Raw genomic sequence first — 22,427 nt, forward strand, 5'->3', positions numbered from 1 at the left:
TTAGAACTAAGGAAACAGCAAACTATCGATTTTCAATTATTACATCTAGAGGGCGTTGTTTTAAAAACTCCGGTGTTTTTGAATTATTATTTTAATTTTTAGGGAGCATCTAAGGAAGTGAGTACCTCTATTACGATTTCGACACCCACTACAAACATTCGACATAGTGATCAGAGTAGTGTATATAATATAATTATTAATTATATTATATATATTCTTTATTTTCTGTTAAAAAAATGTCTATATCTTTTTTCTTCTTAAGTATTCCCTTGTAAACAGTATTATTTATATGACCATAAAATACGGGAAAAGAAAAAAAAATGTGGATGTACAGCGATGATTTGAACCAGCATCTATCGATTTTAAAGTACGAGACTCAGTCAACACAGCTACAGGCACTTATACGTCTTACATTGAAAAATATGCTCTAATTGTTCGAGTATTTCTTTGATAAATACAGTTCATAGCAACGCGGTGGTGGAGCATCTTAAGGAAGTGAGTACCTTTAATAAGATTTCGACACCCACTACAAACATTCAACATAGTGATCAGAGTAGTGTATATTATATATATTCTTTATTTTCTGTTAAAAAAAATGTCTTTTCTTTTTTCTTCTTAAGTATTCTCTTGTAAACAGTATTATTTATATGACCCTTAAAATACGGGAAAAGAAAAAAAAATGTGGATGAACAGCGATGATTTGAACCAGCATCTATCGATTTTAAAGTACGAGACTCAGTCAACACAGCTACCGGCACTTATACGTCTTACATTGAAAGGAGATTGCCCAAGTGACTATGGCACTTGGTATCGCAATCAAACTTATTGTGTCAAGATGAAATATAGCTCAATTTAAAGCTTGATGTTAGTACTTTTAGAAACGATTAAAGTTTTTATGTAAATAAGCCGCAGTTCACGACAATAAAAATAAAACAATAGTTTTATTCAACGCTTCAAAAAAATACTTTATCGAGTTTATACTAACGATGAACGTTAAGTTTTACATTTATTACATAGGTAATATTTTAATTTACAAGACAAATGTGAAAAGTAAATCGTAATAAACATTATAATTCAAAATAAATAACGTCGAACAATGCGTCGAACACATTCATTCAACTATGACATATGACGCAGGACGCTTGCAAGAGAGATAGATATAATGTGTCAAAACAGAAACTTTTACTTTTATTTCTATTTATTCGGTATAATTACGACTTAATAGTGATAAATATGATCATTATAAATACAAATAGGAATTAACAATATCACGAACACGTGACACAACTAGTATTTTACCGATTCCATACGTGGTCATACATGTTTCAAAAGAATAACTTTTACTATTATTTCAATTTATCCGGTATAATTAAGACTTAATATTGATACATATGATCATTATAAATACAAATAGGAATTAACAATATCACGAATACGTGGCACAACTAAAATTTTACCGATACCACCCGTGGTCATTCTCCTTTATGCTCTAATTGTTCGAGTATTTCTTTGATAAATACAGTTCATAGCAACGCGGTGGTGGAGCATCATAGAGTAACTTATATAGGATTGTGGAGCATCTTAAGGAAGAGAGTACCTTTAATAAGATTTCGACACCCACTACAAACATTCGACATAGTGATCAGAGTAGTGTATATCTTTATAATATAAAAATGAATCCCAAAATGTGTTGGTAAGCGCATAACTTGAGAACGGATTAACCGATTTCGTTAATTCTTTTTTTATAATATTCCTTGAAGTTCGAGGATGGTTCTTATGTCGAGAAAACGTGAATATGTACCACGGGCGAAGCCGGGGCGGACTGCTAGTCTTATATATAAAAATGAATCGCAAAATGTGTTGGTAAGCGCATAACTCGAGAACGGCTGAACCGATTTCGATAATTCTTTTTTTATTATATTCCTTGAAGTACGAGGATGGTTTTTATGTAGAGAAAACGTAAATATGTACCACGGGCGAAGCCGGGGCGGACCGCTAGTAATATATATTATTTAAATTCTTTATTTTCTGTTAAAAAAAAATGTCTATATCTTTTTTCTTCTTAATTATTCCCTTGTAAACAGTATTATTTATATGACCATAAAATACGGGAAAGGAAAAAAAAAAAGATGTACGGCAATGATTTGAACCAGCATCTATCGGTTTTTTAGTACGAGACTCATCAATACAGCTACGGGCACCTATACATCTTACGTAGAAATTTATGCTCTAATTGTTCGAGTAATTCTTTGACAAAAACAGTTCATAGCAACGTGGTCCATGGTCTTAGATCATTAAGTAATGGATGGAGTACGCTGGCAAATGTTCTAACTAAACTTTCTGCTGATTTTGGTGCGGGGAAGGTAACTCACACTATTGAAACACAATCACACATTCACAAAAATAATTTGTGTCACGAAAGTCGTAAAAATTTATGACCTTTTAAGCGACGAGTTTTTAAATTCAACTCTATCCCTAAGTTCATAAAGATTAAATTTGTATTTCATTCCAAGTTGTCTCGTGGGGAGTGCGGTTCAATATCGCGTTCTAAATTCAACTTTATAACTTAGATCATAAAGATTAAATTTGTATTTCTTTAATGCCTCAGCCCCCGGAATCACAGACACAATAGAAAATCTATTGTGTCGTGGCCCGTGGGCCGTGGTCCGATCGGGCCGCTCGGTGGTCAAGGGGCTAAAAGATAGACTCGTAAGGAATGCGGTTCATTATCGGGTTTTAAATTCAACTTTATCTCTTAGTTCATAAAGATTAAATTTGTATATTTTCTTTCCATGATAGTCTCGTGGGGCCGCATCAATGATCGAGTAAACGACTCGATTATTTGTCTTGATCATATCGCTAAACGATACATCGACGATTGTTAGAAATTGCATTTAATTAGAAATGTACGTTAAAAAAATATACACAAATGAAAGGTTATTCCATCTTTTTTAATATTCGACATGTTTGAATTGCTTCTGCAAGGCTTGACAGTGCAAAACGGCATTTTTAGCGGAGCACTCGCAGACGTCCTTTCGATGTTTTAGCCTAGGAAAACGCAGAGTGTTTGTAATCGATTACGCAAGTAGTTTTTATGAAAGCATAAGATTTTTCGATTCGAATAATCTTATACCTCGACAAAAGGGGAAACACCTGCGAGTGTTATCGATTACTTAATGATCTAAGTCCATGGTGGTCACGAAGTCACTCTCGAACAGCGATGAACGAAGTGACAAAAATAGGCGGTCCATCCTAAGGAGCGCTGGTGCAGTGAACTCCCATAAATAATTATAATAAAGTTGTGCTCATTCATTTAACAATTAATATATCTTTAATTTTAAATTAAATTTATCGTATACCTAAACTCCAATACGAATATCAAATGCCTAAATACGGAATCCAATAAGAGGTTAAGAGAAATTTTCAGTCCTTCGCGAAACAAAAGATCACGTAAACATAGCGCAATCCATTTTATAGATCATCTTCATACTTGATAGTATTATTTTTTTATATTTTTATTGAAATTGATTCCAGAAGATAACTTTAAAAATTCATTTTGTTACTTTTATTAGTGATCCATTGAAATGTTACATTTTTTAGCCCTAACCTTGCATTTTTTAGAGGACGCAATTTTGTTTTTTTGATGTGTAGGGGGGGTCAGTGTGAAGCTAAAACCAAGTTTGTGGGGTCGCCACCCTTGTCCCACGGCCGCCATCTTGAAAATAGCGGTTGAAATGGTATTTACGATATATCTCTTAAACTATTTAACTGATAAAAAATATCGTTAACATTATTTGTTGCAAATCGAAATATTCCAATTATTTGTAACTAGCGGTCCGCCCCGGCTTCGCCCGTGGTACATATTTACGTTTTCTCTACATAAAAACCATCCTCGTACTTCAAGGAATATAATAAAAAAAGAATTATCGAAATCGGTTCAGCCGTTCTCGAGTTATGCGCTTACCAACACATTTTGCGATTCATTTTTATATATAAAGATTTAAGATATTACTTTGTTCTCATGCTTTGAGTTAAAATTGTACCGTAAAATAGCGTTTTTTGTTAAAAATCTGTAATAGCACCCTTATTGTGGTGCTTTTTTTTTGTAATGAATTTACTACGCTACTGTATTTTCTTTGTTTTAGACTTTAGTTCAATACTTAATTAAACACCCATACAATTTTGTCACGAGTCGCCTCTGGTCAAACTAACCGTTATTAGTGTTACGTTTACTCAAAATACAAAAATGAAGAAAGTATTATTTTACGCTTATTAAATCTTTAAAACTAAAACAAAATGATGTGGAGGTAGGGAGGTGGATTTCCTCAATCGAAAAAGGGAGAGACTAGTCTACTCGACCGGCCGGCCGTAAAGGCCCCGATTATTAATGGCGGAAAGTTGTATATATGCTCTGTAACGAAAACATTTCGCTTGCGCGATTCAGAGCAAAAAATAACATTTAAATAAAAATATTTTTTTGCGTATTATATTTTACGTATTATATTTTACGTTTTTTGCGTATTATATTTTACGTCAAGATACTATTTGGCACATTGATTTTTTTTGTAGCGACATCTCTTAGCTTCATTAAACCGACTTAATGCTCTAAGGCGACATCTAGTTCTTAAACGTATAAAAAAGCTTATAAAAATGCCAAATGCTACTGTGAGTGACATCTATCGACAAAATTGGGAACTGAGAAACGAGTTACGTTTTTTACTATGGCGATTGTAAGTCTTCTTGAGTGTATTAGTCTATGATGTAAATAATACAAATGTACTAAGGGAAAGTTGCTCCACTTAATTTTTAAAAATTAAATCATTCGTATAATTTAATATTCGTAATAAGTACCAAAAATGACAATTTGAAACAATTTTCGTGAAAATTACACCGGGTGATTTTTTTTTATCAGTACACAAAATTTGCGAATACTTTCTATTGATATCTTCAACTTCATGTTTATATAACTGATCAACTTTTACAAAGAAATTTGGACGAAATATAAAAAAAAAATAAGCTTTCCATACAAAATGCATAACTCTATACATTTTTTTCGACCTAAGTTTCTTAGTGAAAGTTGTTCAGTTTAACTAATAAAACGGATAAACAAATTTTGTATTTAATAAAAAAAATGTAATGTTTGTGTTAAAAAATTATAAAATAGAAAAATACGCAAATGAAAACAAAAGATATTTATTTCTGACTAGCTTCCGCCCGCGACTCCGTCCGCGCGGATGTCAGTCTTCGCGTCTTCTACAGATTTATTATATTATGTATAATATATAGATTTATATTGATAAACCTAATAAATATTTTGCTAGCATTCTGATGCTTTATCGGTTGCACTGGATTTATCTCTTTTTTTTCAATCGCTTGAATGATATAGGATGGGTCCTTGATGGGCATCGAATGCTGAAGTCTCGAATCAATCAATTCTGACAGTAGGCAATTTATGTAAAATCTTGATAATGGTCCATCATTTTATTTTGCCTAAACGTTACATACTTTTTTTATATATTCTATTTTTAACGAATGATTCACTCCAGTCCAAACAGCAAATAAGCAGACTTCTGCTTCTGCAACGTTTAGTTGTCCCTGAATTTGGAAAAAATAGTCATGATTCTTATCTATGACAAAAGTGTTATTTTTTGCATTGTATTTCAAATATTAAATTTTTTTTAACCGCATCTTCCGCATTCATGTCTTTTGCCGGAATTAGACATTTAACTTCTACTAGTCCCATTTTCCCTTTTTGATAAAAAAATTTACTTTATACACTCCCAAGTGTATAAAGTAAATTTTTTAGATATTTCTCGTTATACTTTTAAAAAGTTATTATTGTCATTTTGCTCATTAGGTAAAGTAATTTCGATATCAGTTTTAAGTTTTTTGATACCTGCAATAATAACGTCATAATCGCCTGCACATACTTATCGATTACACCCTGTATACAATCCACCATCCACATTCATAATGTTTTCCTGTCCTCCTCTCCTTTACGCTGTTCACCGATACATTTTAAATGAGTAAATCTGCTACCACTGAAGGATGTTTCATTGTGATCAGCAAATTTTCACCACTGTTGTCGATTATTTGTTTTTCATTTTTAATCAGCAATTGGGAATCATCAGTTTTTTTTTTGCAGATTGGTGATGTACCCTAACAATACGTCGAAAAGGGAAAGCATCAACGAATTATCGTTTTCGTCCTCTTTTTTTATTCTTCGCGTCTCTGTTACTTCTGTTTGTTTAGTTCTCAACCCCACTGAATTTTGATGATGTGATGATAATCCATTCGTTTTAATATTGGTACTTAGAGTTGGTAGACTAAACTAGAAATGGTGGACAAAATTTGTCAGCGCGTCTGTAAGATCAGAATATAAAACCAACATATTTAAGTTACAAAATTAATAATCAAACAACATGCCGCTACGTTGAAAATGACTAGAAGAAAAAATTAAAACACCTCGGATCAATTTTGGAGTAAACAAATCATTTTCCCCGTATGGGGATTTCCCCGGATGAACTTGGGAAGTTCAAGTTCTCAATACAAGTTTATATTATATTTCGTATTTCTCAAACGAAAAATAAACATTTTTGGAACTTCAAAAAAATTATATTATAAGAAAATTTATGAGCTTACTTTAGTTTTAAAGAAATATACATCCCTTTACTGACACCCCGTAAAATAAAGAAATTGTTGCCAATCACCTTTGCAATCTATTTGGTTTCATTAACTTTATGTTCGAAGATAATTTTTTTTCTAGTAGTTACACGCGTATTTTTTTCGTTTATTTTCCATATCGAAATCAAATGTTTAAAAATACGAATATTTGCACAAAACTAAGATAAAAATAATCAATTAACAAAAATATTAAATTTAATGAAGTAGAGCAACTTTCACTTCGGTATGAAGGAAAATCGAGCGTAGAGCACACGTCATAACGCTCCGGCCCAAGGAGCGCGACTAAAGAAATTCGCTAGGATTTTTCCTTATTATTTTAAATATTTTTTTAATATTTAAAGAATTATCAAAATTCAAAAAAAAATTTTTTAAAGGATTAATACTCATTGGTCTTCAACCAACTCGAATAAATTAATGGAAAAAATAACTTTTAGCAGTATTTATCAATCGATTTTGTGAGGCAAAAAATGGGAAATTTAATGAATTTATAACGTTCTAATTAAGAAAATCATAAGTTTTTCGGCAATTGTATTCAGCAGTTTTTAATAACGACTATATAAGGATAATAATGCGCTGATCAGATTGTGTAAATTGTAATCGGTTGCAACGTAGTGAGTGCACAAACTTAGCTCGAAATGATTTTGGGGGAAAGAGACTTATCTTGAAGGCCTGATTAAGGTAACATAAAGTAACTTTATAAATGTGAAAAAATTCACGCGCATTGCGTATATAACACTAATTGATAAACAAGAAAAAAAAATTCAGTTTATCATTTCATTAGCCGGGAAAAAATTGTCAAATAACTTGTTGAAAACGCAATTTTGCTAGACTGCAGCCTTAAGGCTATAGGCTATATATCATCACACACATAAGACCAACAGGAACGGAGCCACGCGGGTTAGTAATAGATATAAAGATACTTTATTGATACTGTAATCTGAACAATTTATGCTGTTGTTAAAGGTTAACAAATTACATGTTTCGTTTTAAGGTCATCAGTATGATTTTAGTCAATGTTTAAATTTCCTGAAAGTGAATAAAACGCGTAATATTGCGTGTTATTCAGATCGACGTTATCTTTTCCATATACACTGAGAAAATTTTGCTTTAGCAAAGTACCAATTTAGCTCGGTTAAAAATTATTCTGCTGCATTCAATCAAGACATATTTAAAATGTGCATTAAAGCTTTGCTAGTATTATACAAGCAAGTATTGCTAAATATTCTTAGCTATTATTAAAAAAGTACTTATTTATTTCAAAATTAACGACTCGGTCAATATTACCTTTACCGAATTAGGTTCAAAATAGACAAGCTTACGTTATTATTTAATGATAAGTAAGTTATTTATTTTTAGACTTAACTATAGTTGGCTACTATTTACACAGAGTTCGGTTAAAAATAAACAAGCTTACATTATCATTGAATGACAAGTAAATCATTTAAATTTAGACATAATATTATTTGGCTAAAATTAAATCACTTGCTATGAAGCATATAACCGTGTTTCTTACTTAAAAACAAACAAGTAACTTATCTATTGGTACATAAGCATAGCTCGGCAATTAACAACGGAGCGAATACTATTTTTGACCGAGTAACTTGATAAAAATTAAACAAGGAATTGGCTGCGTAGCCTGCAAAGTCGGCCATTTCTATCAAATCATAGTCGAGTGACGAACGTGTCTGTTGAAGCGCCGCCTCAGCACCTACAAGGCAGATTCAAATTTACATTAAAAACAATAATTTTTCATCATCATTTTGAATTTTAATCAAACTATTATAGAAGAGCAAGATGCAGAAGACAAACTATTATGGCTCAAAAACTCCTCTGAGCCATGGACAGCCGTAGAACTAAAGTGGCAAGAAACTACAGAGACGAGGCTAATTGCTGCAAAAGAGTTAACCATAGCTCCAATACCTCAATACAATGAATATGCTGCTCTTAAAAAACCCAAAGGATATCTTCTGGTGAGTTAAGTTTTTTAGAATATTTTGTCTGCTTTAGTTTAATTACTTTTGTATACTTACTTACGTTTTTTTTATTTGTTTACAGCTAGAAAAAGATATGAAAAGCAAAGGACAATATACCGAAATCACTGAAAGCTTCCCCACAATCAAACCAAAAATAAATTTGAATTAGTAAGTTACTTCTGATCAAGCATCATATTGTCATATATACCTATTACTTTAATATGTAAATTACATAAGGTAGGTACGATATAGTTCCGATATGATATCTGCATATCTACACATCAAATTTGTAACGAGGTTCAACCAGAATATTTTATAATAGAAAACGAACAATATGTTCTTATTGTAAGCTTATTGTACTTAAATTTTTTTTGGTGCAAAAAATGTTTAAGTTTTAGCATTTATGATCATTTTCCCGAAGACGAATGTGAATTATGTTTCAATGAGAATAAATTTAAATGTTTAAAAAAAATGACGGATTTACTTGTTGGGTTGTAATAAAATTATTAGATCAAAAAGATTACTTATTCTCCTAGCTTATTCCATGGTTTTTGCCTAAACTTTTGACTTATCAAATACATTAATTATAAGTACAATTTAGGTGTATTAACTTGCTTACATTACCATAATGGTTGTTTGTTTTTATGTAAACAAACCTAAACCACTTTCATTAGAGAACAAACTCCAACATCGCGAAATAAAATCAGCTGTTCCGTAGATTTTGACATAGTAGATAATTCCACTTTTGTATATTATGAAACAGCTGATATTTCTTTTACGATGTTGGATTTGGTCCTATACCTAATTAAAGTTGTTCAGGTTTAGTCTGAGTCATTCCTTAAAAGTTTGCTCATGATTTATATTTCACCCTGTTATTGTGAAAATTAAAACACAGAACTCCAGTATCGTTTCTTGACATTGTGAATTGTGTACTATTTTTAAAAGTAGTAGTATTTAATAATTTAAGTGTAAGTAGTAGATATGTTACTTGAAATGATTGTATCATGTACTGAATAAAGTTAATTTCATTAATGTGCATAATTTTCTTTCAGTTTCTTCTAAGTTTTTGGTGTGTCGGGAAATTAGTGTTGTTTTCCTACATGAACGTTTCATTGGCTTTTTTTCCGACATGCCAAAATTTTTCCCACTGTATTAATAATGGTAGAAATGACAACATATCGAACTAGATAAATATTTTCAGTATGAGCTGACCTCACATTGTATACAGAGTGTAACAGAAAGGGGGTACACATCTAATCAGGGCGTGATGTACTGATGAAACTGAACAGTACATCACGCCCTGTTCGGATGTGTATATCCCCTTACACCTTGTATAGGTTTTACGAACATTCACAGGTCAGCTTATACTGAAAATATATAGCTTATTATGTGTCGTTTGAATTATTACTTGCAACCAAGTATTTTAGCTATGGTTACCTAATAAACCCGCCTAAGAATTCAAAGTAACTTGGCTAAATATACCAATCTTAATTGACTAGAAAGAACAGAGTATATTTAGTTATAGTTACCCAATGAACACGATTGACAGTACCCAGTAACTTGGCTACGTATACAAATTTTTAATTGAGTAGAAGTAACAAAGTAGATTGGCTGTCCCTACCCAATAAATATGATTAACATTATTGTGTTACTTAGCTAGTTTTACAAAGCAACATATTTGAAATCACTGAATTACTTTGCTAAAAACAACAGAGCACGTTGGGTATTGTTAACAGAGTAACACGATTGACTATAGTAAATAGGTTTGTTAAGTTTACTGAGTGAATAGGTTAAAAGCAACAAACCCTAAATACGTATTTTTTGACCACCTTAGTGGGCTTATATTACCAACATACGTTAACAAAGTTGACTTGTATAATTTTAGCAACAAACTTTGCAGGCTCCCTCCGAAGCAAGTTACTCGGTTGTAAATAGCAGCAACTTGATTATTTATAGCCGTTACGTTTTCTCAGTGTAGATGACAGTTCCTAGTTGTATGAAATAAACATTGTTTTAACTTAGCGACAAATGTCGAAGGGATAATAATATTTTTGAGTAGAAAGGGAAATTGTTTAAATGATATTTCCTGCGAGCATAAAACTTAGTTTTTAGTTGTCGCAGTAGGTACACATGTTTAGAGAGATAGCTAATGTTACATTAGGAAACAATTTGCAGTAATGATGGAAATAAGCAATTCTGTTTACAAAAAAATACAACTCAGTTTCTCAGTTCTTACCCAGTAACCTAAAAACTTATAATCAGCGTTATCAGCTGGTGCCGTACAATTGGCGTTGATCGATCGAGTCTCTGACTGAATCACTGATAACACAATAATCTTCTTGCATGTCTTGGAATTAATTCGCTTGTTACACGCTTGTGACGTAAGAAAATACAAATGTTTGTTGATCACATGGTTAAAATTTTATAGATGTGTATGTTTCTGTTGGCCGTATTTTCACATATATTATTTTCTAACTTATATACGTACTAGCTTACCGCCCGCGGCTTCGCCCGCTTTGTCTAAAACCTAATAAATTATATCTAATAACCTTCCTCTTGAATCACTCTATCTATTAAAAAACCGCATCAAAATCCGTTGCTCACTCTTAAATACTACTTTTCTTTAATTGTATGCAAAGATGAATATCACAAAAACATTTTGTTAAGATCTAATTGGTGTGTTTGTTTTTCAACATACGTTTTTGTTAACAGATTTTAGGTTGTTTTAATATTAAATTCACATGCTTCGAATTATCTTTACATATTCTCTAGGTCTAGGATGTTAGCATAACCAGCTTTTCATTTAAATACGGCTGGTCCATTATTAATGACGTAGACTTATGGAATACCACATAAAAATGAAAAATATAAACACATAGTATGGATAAATTGGCTTTGTAAATTAAACAATATCTATACAATGACTGGATAATATACATGTAGTTATCTATGATAATACTTATTATAGTTGGGGTGACGTCGCGGATGTCAAGCGCAGTGCATACGTCTAATGCGAAATATTAATTTAAAATCCTTAAGTACAGTTATACTTACCTGTTTCAAGAATAAAGTGCACAGAATTGTTAAGTGAAGTTTATCGAATGTTCGGAAGTGACTTTTTAAATTCTATCGTGAATATAAACAAAGTTATAAGTGCTTAATTAAACTGATCACTATACATTATATTTTAATCTACCCAAAATATTAATGGTGCTATACCCTCGTTTTGATTAACTTTATAATCAAAGCACAGATAACGCAAATATAGATCTTTTAACTTAGACATCAACCCATTCACTGCTGCCATCTAGTGTGGATACGCTGAACTCCAATCAAAATGGTTAAATGCAATTCTTGTGGTAAATTCTTGTCACAGATAGAGGGCGTTAAATGTATGGGATGCGCTTTAGTGTATCACCGGAGTTGTCTGGGTATAAATTCAAAAACAAACATACCACAAACTTGGAAATGCTCAGATTGCAGGAAAAATCATCCTAAGACTACACCGGTTAAAGGTGCACACCCCAATGTCTTATCAGTTAATTTGCCGGGAAATGAATCAGATGAAGACCGAAATATTTCGTTTCAGTCAACTTGCTCTGTTGAAGACGGACAGCTAGATTTGGCTCGAGAAATACGGCTATGTCGAGATGAAATGCGGACTATTAGATCTGAATTGCGGGACTTTCGTCAGGAAATGCAAAGCGTCGCTTCGTCAATATCATTATTTGAGCAACGTATGGATGTCTTAGAGAATAGAGTGAGTACCTTGGAAGATGACTTAAATATAGTTAAGAATCAAAGAAACGTCGAATCTATAAGTAAACTCGAAAATACTATCGCGATTTTACAGTCGGACCTTCGTTCTCGTGATCAAGATCTATTACTAAACGACATAGAGATCAGCAACATTCCGGAGCTAAATAATGAGAATGTGTATCACACTGTTGCGTTAGTTGCCGCGAAAATTTCAATTAAGTATGATGAGCAGGATATAATACATGCTTATCGAGTTGGATTACGCAACAAGGATGTTACCGAGGGCACTCCTCAACGCCCTCGACCGATAGTTGTACGTTTGGCTCGAAAAAAGATACGAGACGAATTTCTTAAAAATGCTAGGATTCGTCGTGGATTGACAACGGAGAACATGGATCTAGTAGGTGAAACAAAAAAGTTTTATATAAATGAACGCCTTACAAAATACAACAAGCAATTATTCTTCAACGCGCGTCAAACATGCATGCGCTTAAGGTGGAAATATTCTTGGACAAGAGAAGGCAAAATATTTGTTAGACAAGAAAGTAATAAACCAGCCTTCATTATTCGCGAAGAGTCTGATATAATGAGTGTTTTTGGTTCACATGAAGTTAGCTCTAATAAATAATTGTACAGTTTTGTCACCCCATAATTTCCCACTTAGATTAATGTTTTTTAGATATTTAAGTTTACATATTTTTTTATATAGCTTTATTTCCAGATATGAACTGCATATTATACACTTTTCGTGTCAACGCAGACTTATTTTATTTTTAGTATTACTGTTATATGCTATTTTTTTATTTATGTTTAGTAAATTAACAATTACCATCAAAGATAAAAACATTAGAATTCCTCATTGTATTTATCTTTATACGTTAACTTCACTGCTGATTCTAAGATTGCTTTCTTATATTTGTATGCTAATAAACATGGTAAACTTTTTCTTCACCTGTAAATTAGGGACTGAACGATATTTAATTAAAAATATGATAAGGCTTGAAATGTATGTAAAACCCATCAATGTTATTACATTTATGAATCGTGCAAATTTTGTAACATTAAATTATGTATATTTTGTTGTTCGGCAAATATTCTGTATCTTGTATCTTAACCATTTCTTTTTTATAATTATAAGAATTGTTAATGTTAATAGAAGTCGATCATATTGTTATGCTGAGATAATGTTATTGATGTTATGTTCAAGCGTTAACAAACTTTATAGATGTTTTATTTCTGTTTTAGTTTATACAATATATTGGTTCTTTATATATTGTGATAGTAGTTTTTGTTATAACTATATACATTTATATAATTTAATTATTTATTTATTTATTATCTGTTTTTGCTTGGTAATAAATGATAGGGAATAAACACATTAAATTAGGATTATTGAATGCTTGCTCTCTTGGCTCTAATCAGGATGAATTCCTAGTAGCTATGGCTCAGTATTCGGTTGACATCATGGCCATCAATGAAACATGGCTACGGCCAGGAGAGGATGGTCGCGCGCCTACAGTCCCCGGATATAATTTGAAACATGTGCCTCGCCCAGTCCATATCCGTGGCGGAAGAGGGGGAGGTGTTGCTTTTTATGTGAAATGCGGTGTTAATGTGCGAGTTCTTGCTCATCCTGCACACCGAGATGTGGAACAATTATGGTTGTCACTTAACCTTAACAGCACTAAAACGATAATCGGTACCGCTTATAGACCACCTTGGTTAAATTTGGACGTTTTTATTGATGGTTTAACAGATAGCATTACCTCTCTAGCACCCTATGATAAAATTATTCTACTTGGGGATTTTAATGTTAATATGTTGAACGAAGAGAACATTAATACAAAAAAGATTAAAGATTTTCTCAATATTTTTGCTTTAAATCAAATTGTTTGTTCACCGACTCATTTTATAGGCGATAGTAGTTCTTTAATAGATATTATTTGTACGGATGTTGATTGCAAAAACGTTACTGTTGATCATATTTCAGAACTTGGCCATCATTGTTTTATTGCATTTGAAACTGTATTTAAAAAACAAAAGTTAAAACCTAAAACAATTACTTTTCGACCCATAAAAAATATATCGTTTGACTCATTCTCAAAAGACCTTGAACTAATTCCATGGTATAGGATAATTAATAATTGTTCTGATGTTAATGCAAAGGTTCATCTACTACAAACATACATTTTACAGCTTTTTGATGCTCACGCCCCCCTGAAGGTCAGAAAATTTAAAACACCCCCAACACCTTGGATTACTGATAACGTAAAATTGTTGTTTAGATTAAGAAATAACGCTAAAAAGAAGTTCCGTAAATCTAAGTCTGATATTGACAAGAAATATTATTTGGATCTAAAACATCAAGCTAATGTTGTATTGCAAAACGATAAAACGGCATACTTTCAGAAACATATAAATGATAACATTAATAATGCCAAGTCTCTGTGGAAAAACCTGAAGTCCCAAGTATTACCCTCTCATACTAGTAGCTGTGTCCCGGATTGTTTTGATAACCCTGATAAATTAAATGAAGACTTTTTAAACGTACCAGGATCCATAGACGAAAGTGCTTGTGCTACACAGTTGAAATTTTTTAAGGAGAATAAATATAGTATAGCTGAATTTAAAATAAAACCAGTAAGCGAGGATACAGTCTTGAAAATTATTAACAACATTAAAACAAATGCTCAAGGAATAGATAACATAAATATAGACATGATTAAACTTACTTTACCAAACTCACTCAAAGCCATCACTGATATAGTAAATACTTCCATAACTTCTGGTATATTCCCTGAGTTTTGGCGTCGTGCTATAGTACGACCCATTCCCAAATCGTGTAATCCAACAACTTCAAAGGATTTGAGACCTATAAGTATCTTGCCATGTCTCTCAAAAGTTTTGGAACGAGTAATATACACGCAGGCGGTAGAGTTCATAAATAAGCATCGTATCCTTCCAGAATTTCAATCGGGGTTTAGAAAAGGGCATGGGACCGTTACTGCTCTGAGTGATGTAGTAGGTAACATATTGGAAGCCTGTGATGAGGGGGAAGGCACGATGCTTGTTCTATTGGATTATACGCGTGCATTTGATGCAATTAACATAAACTTGCTCTTATCAAAATTGGCGTACTATGGCTTTTCGGGTAACTCTCACAAATGGTTCACAAGTTACTTATCTATGAGATCACAGATTGTTGAGATACGTAATGAAAACGGATCATTGCTCAAATCTTCCCCGCGAGCTATTTGTAGAGGTGTACCACAGGGATCCATTCTGGGACCCCTTCTTTATATTATCTATAGTGCTGACATAACTAAATGTTTTCGTTACTGTAGATATCATATGTACGCAGATGATATCCAGCTTTATATTTCCTGTAAGCCAAATTGCACACCTTTAGCTGTACAGAAAATAAATGAAGAACTGCAGAGGATTGTAGAATGGTCTGAACAAAATTCTCTAATGCTGAATCCGCAGAAGTCGAAATATATTGTTCTTGGAAGTAGGAAACAAGTTAAATCTATCATTAACGCTAAACCCCAAATTGTTATTAACTGTAGTGTAATTGAAGGTGTCAAAGTCGCGTGCAACTTAGGTCTTACAATTGACCCACAGCTCCGGTTTGAAATTCATTTAAATAATGTTGTGAGAAATTGTTTCTATAGGCTAAAAATATTATACTCATTTCGAAATTTTATAACCATTTCACTTCGTAAAAAATTAGTTGAAAGCTTGATTTTATCCAAACTTAATTATTGTGATGCAGTTTATGGTCCATGCTTGTTGGTTAGAACTGAGCGAATGATTCAGAGAGTTCAAAACGCTTGCGCACGATACTGCTTTGGAATACCAAAAAGAAATCATGTAACTCCTTATCTCAATAATAATAATATTTTAAAAATGGCTGCAAGGAGGAGACTACATCTGGCTAATATGGTATTTTCAATTATCAAAACGGAGTCACCTAAATATCTTTACGATAAAATTAAATGGAGAGAACAATCAAATGTGTACCCTACAAGAACAACGACGAATCCTCTTATAGTACCTAAGTATCGTACAAGCGCTTTTCGAGGTAGCTACAAATGGGCAGCAACGCATTGTTGGAACGATTTACCTCCGCCTATTCGAGATAAAAAGTCAAAATTTTCATTTAATAAGAATTTAACAGCATACCTTTTATGTAAACAGAAAAACATTTAAACATTTTATAGCACATTGTAACTACATACACACAATATATTATTCTCGTCATGGTTTCATTGTATATTTTTATCACACGTATTTATATATTTATTAACACAATATGTTTATTTATTTAAAAATAGATATTACTATTTATTATTTTATTTATTCTTTTTATTTATTTTTATCTATTTATTTATTTATTATATTGAATCTTAGAATTAGATATCGCTGTATAATTAGGTGTCGCTGAAAATCAGCTCTACAATGAAGGCCTGTGCTTTTCATTGTAAAATGCTGAGCGGCAATCCTTTTAGCATTTAGGTTGTTAGATTAAGTAGATTGTAAGTACTTAAATTGTTACCTATCTGCTAATAAAAAGTTTTATTATTATTTTTTTTTTAGTTATTATCTATTTTGGCTTCGATAAGTATTAAACATTCGAGTCAGTGTGAAAAAGATAATCATTTTTATCAAATATTTAGCTGAATAATATTGTTTTGGAATAGTTATATTATGTATTGGACTACATAGATATATTGAGGGTCATGGCCTAAATAATATAGATTGAGATATCCCCTTTAAATAATAAAGGTTTTTAGGCAGTAATATTAGTCCTGAAATATCATTTAAACAGATTGTTTTACGCATAAAGGGCTGTATTCGCATATGAATTGTAAATAACAAATCATTGTTTAGAATCAAACAAAAAAGTTATTATTCACGATTTTCATACATATTTCCGTGTTTGAAAATGGAAGTTCATTTGACTAGAATTTGGAGTATGTATTGCTATAGGCTGTTGAATCGGAATAATCATGTGCTATGCCTATTTCGTATGAGGCAAAGGAATGTTTCGGAATTTAATTTCTGTATACATACATTACGGTTCGAGTGAAATCTTAATCAAAAGCTTGATTAAACTAATATAAATTTGTGTGAAACGAATAATTTCAATAACTAATCAATTGATTTACAAATTATTTTACCATAAGATAGCAATAAATAATAATAGCTTATTTACAATAAAAAAGGCAATTTATTCTATCTCGGTTAAACCCGGGTAAAGGGCATGTTAATCTCTTTTCTCATTAAAACCACTGGATCGATATGAATTATAAAAATTGCTTAGACCTTAAAGGACCTTGAAGGCTACTTAAAGACATCAAAATAAAACATAAACAATTGGAAATAGAAGGTGGAACTTTGTTAATTGCTTGCAAGCTGCAAGCGTGCGAAGCGAAGCTAATTTTAATACGGAAACATAAATTAATGAAGGGAAAATAGCAAAGAATTTGTGATAAAGTTATAATCAATCATTCTGATTAAAAACCTTAATTGATTATATATAAAGTGCGTAAAATACTTCTATTATTTCTATTAAGACTACAAGTATATACGTAGACATGTACATTAAGCATCACAAGTCGTTGAATAAATTAATATTTATAATGTAAGTACACGTTTTTCAAGGGCTGTTTTAATTTGTTTAGCGACTTATGTTGACTGTACTACATACTCGGTTGCTACGTATACAACTTAAAAATCGTTAAAACTTTAATGAGTTAAAGTTTTAGTGGGTTAAAAGATTCAACGATCGAAGTATTAGAAAGTTATTTACATTCTTGTTTTCCTGTTTATCTGGGAAATTCTGATTAATTTGTAATAAAAATTCATAGAGGTTCACAAACAGTGAAGGCTTCTTACGCTTTGTAACAACATTTTGTATCTTACATAACCCGTAGCAATCAATAAGCCAACTTTCATACACCTTTCACATTAAAAGTGAATGCTATTCATTAATTTAACATGTATAATGCATACTATTTTAATCTTTTAATACATATTTATATTAGTACAACATATAAAGAACTGTAAGAAGGATAATGGAGAAGTTTTGTATACAGTAATAATAGGATCAAACTATTTACATGTAATAATTGTTCCATAAACAATTTACCAAAATCAAATTTAATCAAAACGATCTACTTGACCCAGCGAACTTCCTACGGTTGCATCATGAATTTGTAGTTTGTTTTTTTACGTGTTTCTTTTACTTTCTTATCTATATACATCTATTAATAGAAAAATCAAATATGCATCCCAAAAACAGTTCAGCTTAGTTTATAAATAGTTTTACTAACATTCGTTTACACATAATAAAGCTAAGGTTAACTTTTTAATGCCTATTTTTTGTACAATTTTGAAGGAGTATTCAAAACATTTATATAGTAAGAAAGTCGTGTAATAAAGTCCGGTCTATAACGTTATGCAACCGTCTACTGAACATGTCTGCGGTTAAATGCGAACGAAATCTCAATTTATACGCAAATTTATCAAACTAGCAGGAAAATTTTATATACTCGATTCTATACATTATACAATATATAAGCTTGCCAATTGTACAGCGTGATATTTAAAATATGTTAAACGTTCAATCTAACAGGAGCGACTGAATCAGTACATTAAAAAATCACAGCATGTGCTGAGTTAACTGTTAAATTCTTATAGATAAATCACCTAAATCTCAAAGATAGTGTATTTATAAATTTTAAAGAAGACTGATAAGAAGCTGACCAAGGATTTAAACTGGGGATTCAATACACACACGGTGCATGCATCTACAAATGAATTGCATACAACAACAAAAAAATATCGCAGTCTATGCTTCATGTCTACAAACAAAAACTTACGCAGGTTGCGGGGTTTCCTTATCCGATTCATCCGAATCTATGTCACCGAAGTTGTCTATGACTCGGCCAGAGACATAAAGCCTGCGGAGGGACCGGCCGCTAGAGGCCAGGTGCCTCACAATCTGGATGAGTCGGCGAACCAGGCGTGCTATAGCCAGTTTACTAACAAATACTTACGCAGGTTGCGGGGTTTCCATATCCGATTCATCCGATCCGTCGTCTATGTCGTCGAAGTTGTCTATGATTCGGCCAGAGACTTCCAGTCTACGGAGGGACCGGCCGCTAGAGGCCACGTGCCTCGCGATCTGGCGGATGAGTCGACGAGGCAGCGGCAGAGAGGCGCGCGCGCCGCGGGCCGGGGAGCCGCCTCGCTCGCCGCGCATTGGTGCCATCTGGTGGTAGATTGGTGGTTTATTAGTTTGTATATTTGATTAAATTTGATGAGGCAGTGAACATAATATTTATAACCAGCGTGTGTCTCTGTATATTTTCTGTTTAGCATGTCAGTTTAAATGACATAAAGCTAAGCCATTACACAAAAATAAAAAGCTAAAAAATTACTACAACCATGGACAAACTAATATCGTGTGTAAAATAATCTATAATTATATCCAAACAGTATAAATATCAATAAGTGTTGGCATTTGTTGCAAAAACAACGTTTCTTCCCCCTTTAATTAATCTATGGAGAGCAGTTTCATGTCTTTATTGTCATTTTTATGTTTATGAGATTTCGCATAAATTATGCATGATGAGTCAAGGGGCTTCTTCAAAGGGTTTTACCAAGGTCACAGTTGCAATTAGTGTTGCCGAACTATCGATAGTTTGACTATCGATAGTTGACCTTGAAAATAAGTCAGAATATCGATAGCACTATCGATAGTATCGATATTATCGATACTATCGATACTATCGATAGCGTTAATCATGGAATACTATTGATGAACTGCAATAGTATCGATAAAATCGATAGTATTGATTGCCAATAGTTGCTATACTATCGATACTGTCGATAGTATCGATACTATTGCTACTGAATATTGCAACTACAATCGATACTATCGATAGTACTGATACTATCGATAGTAGTAAATTGTGCAATAGTATTGTTCACGATTTCTTGGTATAATGGGTCAGTCAATGGGCTTATTGGATTACGAATTAACGAACTAAAAAAAATGGATTGTACAAAGCGCCAATAGATAACTTGAAAAGTATTATAACCAAACATCTAGTTCTGTCATCCACTATAATATTATTGATAAAGCAATACTATCGAGAAAAAGGTCACTATCGATGGGACGATATTATCGATAGTATCGACACTATCGATAGTATCGATAGTTCGTTCGATATTGAGCTTCGATAGTATCGACACTATCGATAGTATCGATAGTTCGTTCGATATTGAGCTTCGATAGTATCGATACTATCGATGGTATTGCTATGTGTCGATAGTATTTACGCTTATAGGACTATCGATACTATCGATAGTATCGACACTATCGATAGTATCGATAGTGCTATCGATACTATTGCTTTTCCCCAACTATCGATAGTTAATCGATAGACTATCGATAGTGGACTATCGAGCGGCAACACTAGTTGCAATCAACGTCGTCGGCAAGTCGAATATCAATTTGTATACTTATCAATGTTAGCAATATTTTGTAAACAGTAAACACAATTGAAAGTTTAATAGAAATTGTTAACCAATTAATAATACTGTAATAAATATAGAATCGAGCTGTCACGCAATGTATTATTATAAGGTATTTATATTTTTATTTACATTTGAATGACTGGAAAAAGTCATTTATAAAAGTGAAGAGGCCGCTCTCTTTGCTATTGATTCAGGTGTTTAAGTGGATTTTAGTACAATAAGCATTGTAAAATATTCTTCTAATGATCATACAAATGAGAATATTATTTTGAGTTTGTCGCTTTGTCCTTTGTTCAAACTGAAACCGACAAACTGATTGGCGTAATAATCAATGCATAGACAAACTCAGTACCGGAAAGTGACAGGTTTCTTTCCTTGTATAATCGATCCAAACCGCGGATTAAACTGAGTATGGAAAGCATTTGAGTCTGTTTATTAAAACATCTACATACATCATAAATTCAATACATTAAAGGCTTTGTCAGACAGGACGCGTACTTAGCGCGCGTCAGAGCGTTAAGTTGACGCCGCGATATGACGCTAAGATGTGTTCTACTATCATCGTAGAATACCGTCAAACAGAGCGCCGGCGCTAGCAGTACGCAACGCTCTGTCGCGGCGTTGGGACGCTTTAACGTCGGGTGTTGTATTTTTTTACAAATTTTATTTTAGCGTCGGAGTTAATAGGCGTAAAATAATAATAAAATACTGCATAATGACCAAAAATTTGATAGAATTGGTTAGAAAATATCCATGCTTATATAATACGAAGGATAGTTCATATAAACTATAAATATATATCAATGAAGGCAAAATTGTGGGCACAAATTGGAGAAGAAATTAATGAAACTGTTAAGTAAAAAATTCTTCCGACTCCGGAGTTAATATCGCTGTACCTTGTTTTGTTCGTAAGTAATAATTATGTAAACAACATGCAGCTTTAATAATATCAATTGCTGTGTCCTAACGCGCGCTAAAGCGTTCTGTTTGACGAAGCCTCGCGCGACGTTAAAACAGGACGCTGTAGCGCTACTACGCAGCGCTAAAATACGCGTCCTATCTGACAAAGCCTTTATTCCAAAAATAAAAGCGCTCGTAACTTTGGTTTTTGATTACGTTTTCGTCAGAATACGTTACAGTTGTTTAATATTTAAACATGGTAAATATCTAATTGATATTCATTTAGGTTGCATATCGAGTCTAGAACCACTGGTGTTAGATTGCGCAACATTTTGAGATACATTGGAATACAAAGACGATCGTAATTAACGAATCGACGTAGAATCTATATTATATTATCTGTTGTAGAATGTTGCATTCAATTAATTGCACATTGCATTGATTCATACACGTCTTCTTGATGATTTTAGTGTGGGAGACTTCATTGTCACAAACAATCTCTACTTCATTATTGCACACATGCTTTGTGGTACAAAACGCTCGATTTAATTACTCCTTTAT

At 32.5% G+C, this 22,427-nt stretch overlaps 1 protein-coding gene across 1 annotated transcript in view; it reads right to left on the bottom strand.

Moving 5' to 3' along the window:
• The window catches only part of LOC149486948 (forkhead box protein N3-like), a 37,889-nt gene that overhangs the window by 9,877 nt on the left and 5,585 nt on the right, over positions 1 to 22,427 (bottom strand). The window contains exon 2 of the mRNA XM_089697047.1: positions 19,481 to 19,695. Coding sequence (XP_089553173.1) covers positions 19,481 to 19,695 — 215 coding nt within the window. The remainder of the gene's footprint in view (positions 1 to 19,480; positions 19,696 to 22,427) is intronic.

The sequence above is a fragment of the Colias philodice genome, chromosome 7, assembly GCF_061535455.1.
Source record: "Colias philodice isolate Cphi_HAF_F1 chromosome 7, ilColPhil1 Martin Lab GWU primary, whole genome shotgun sequence".
Taxonomy (NCBI): Eukaryota; Metazoa; Arthropoda; class Insecta; order Lepidoptera; family Pieridae; genus Colias; species Colias philodice.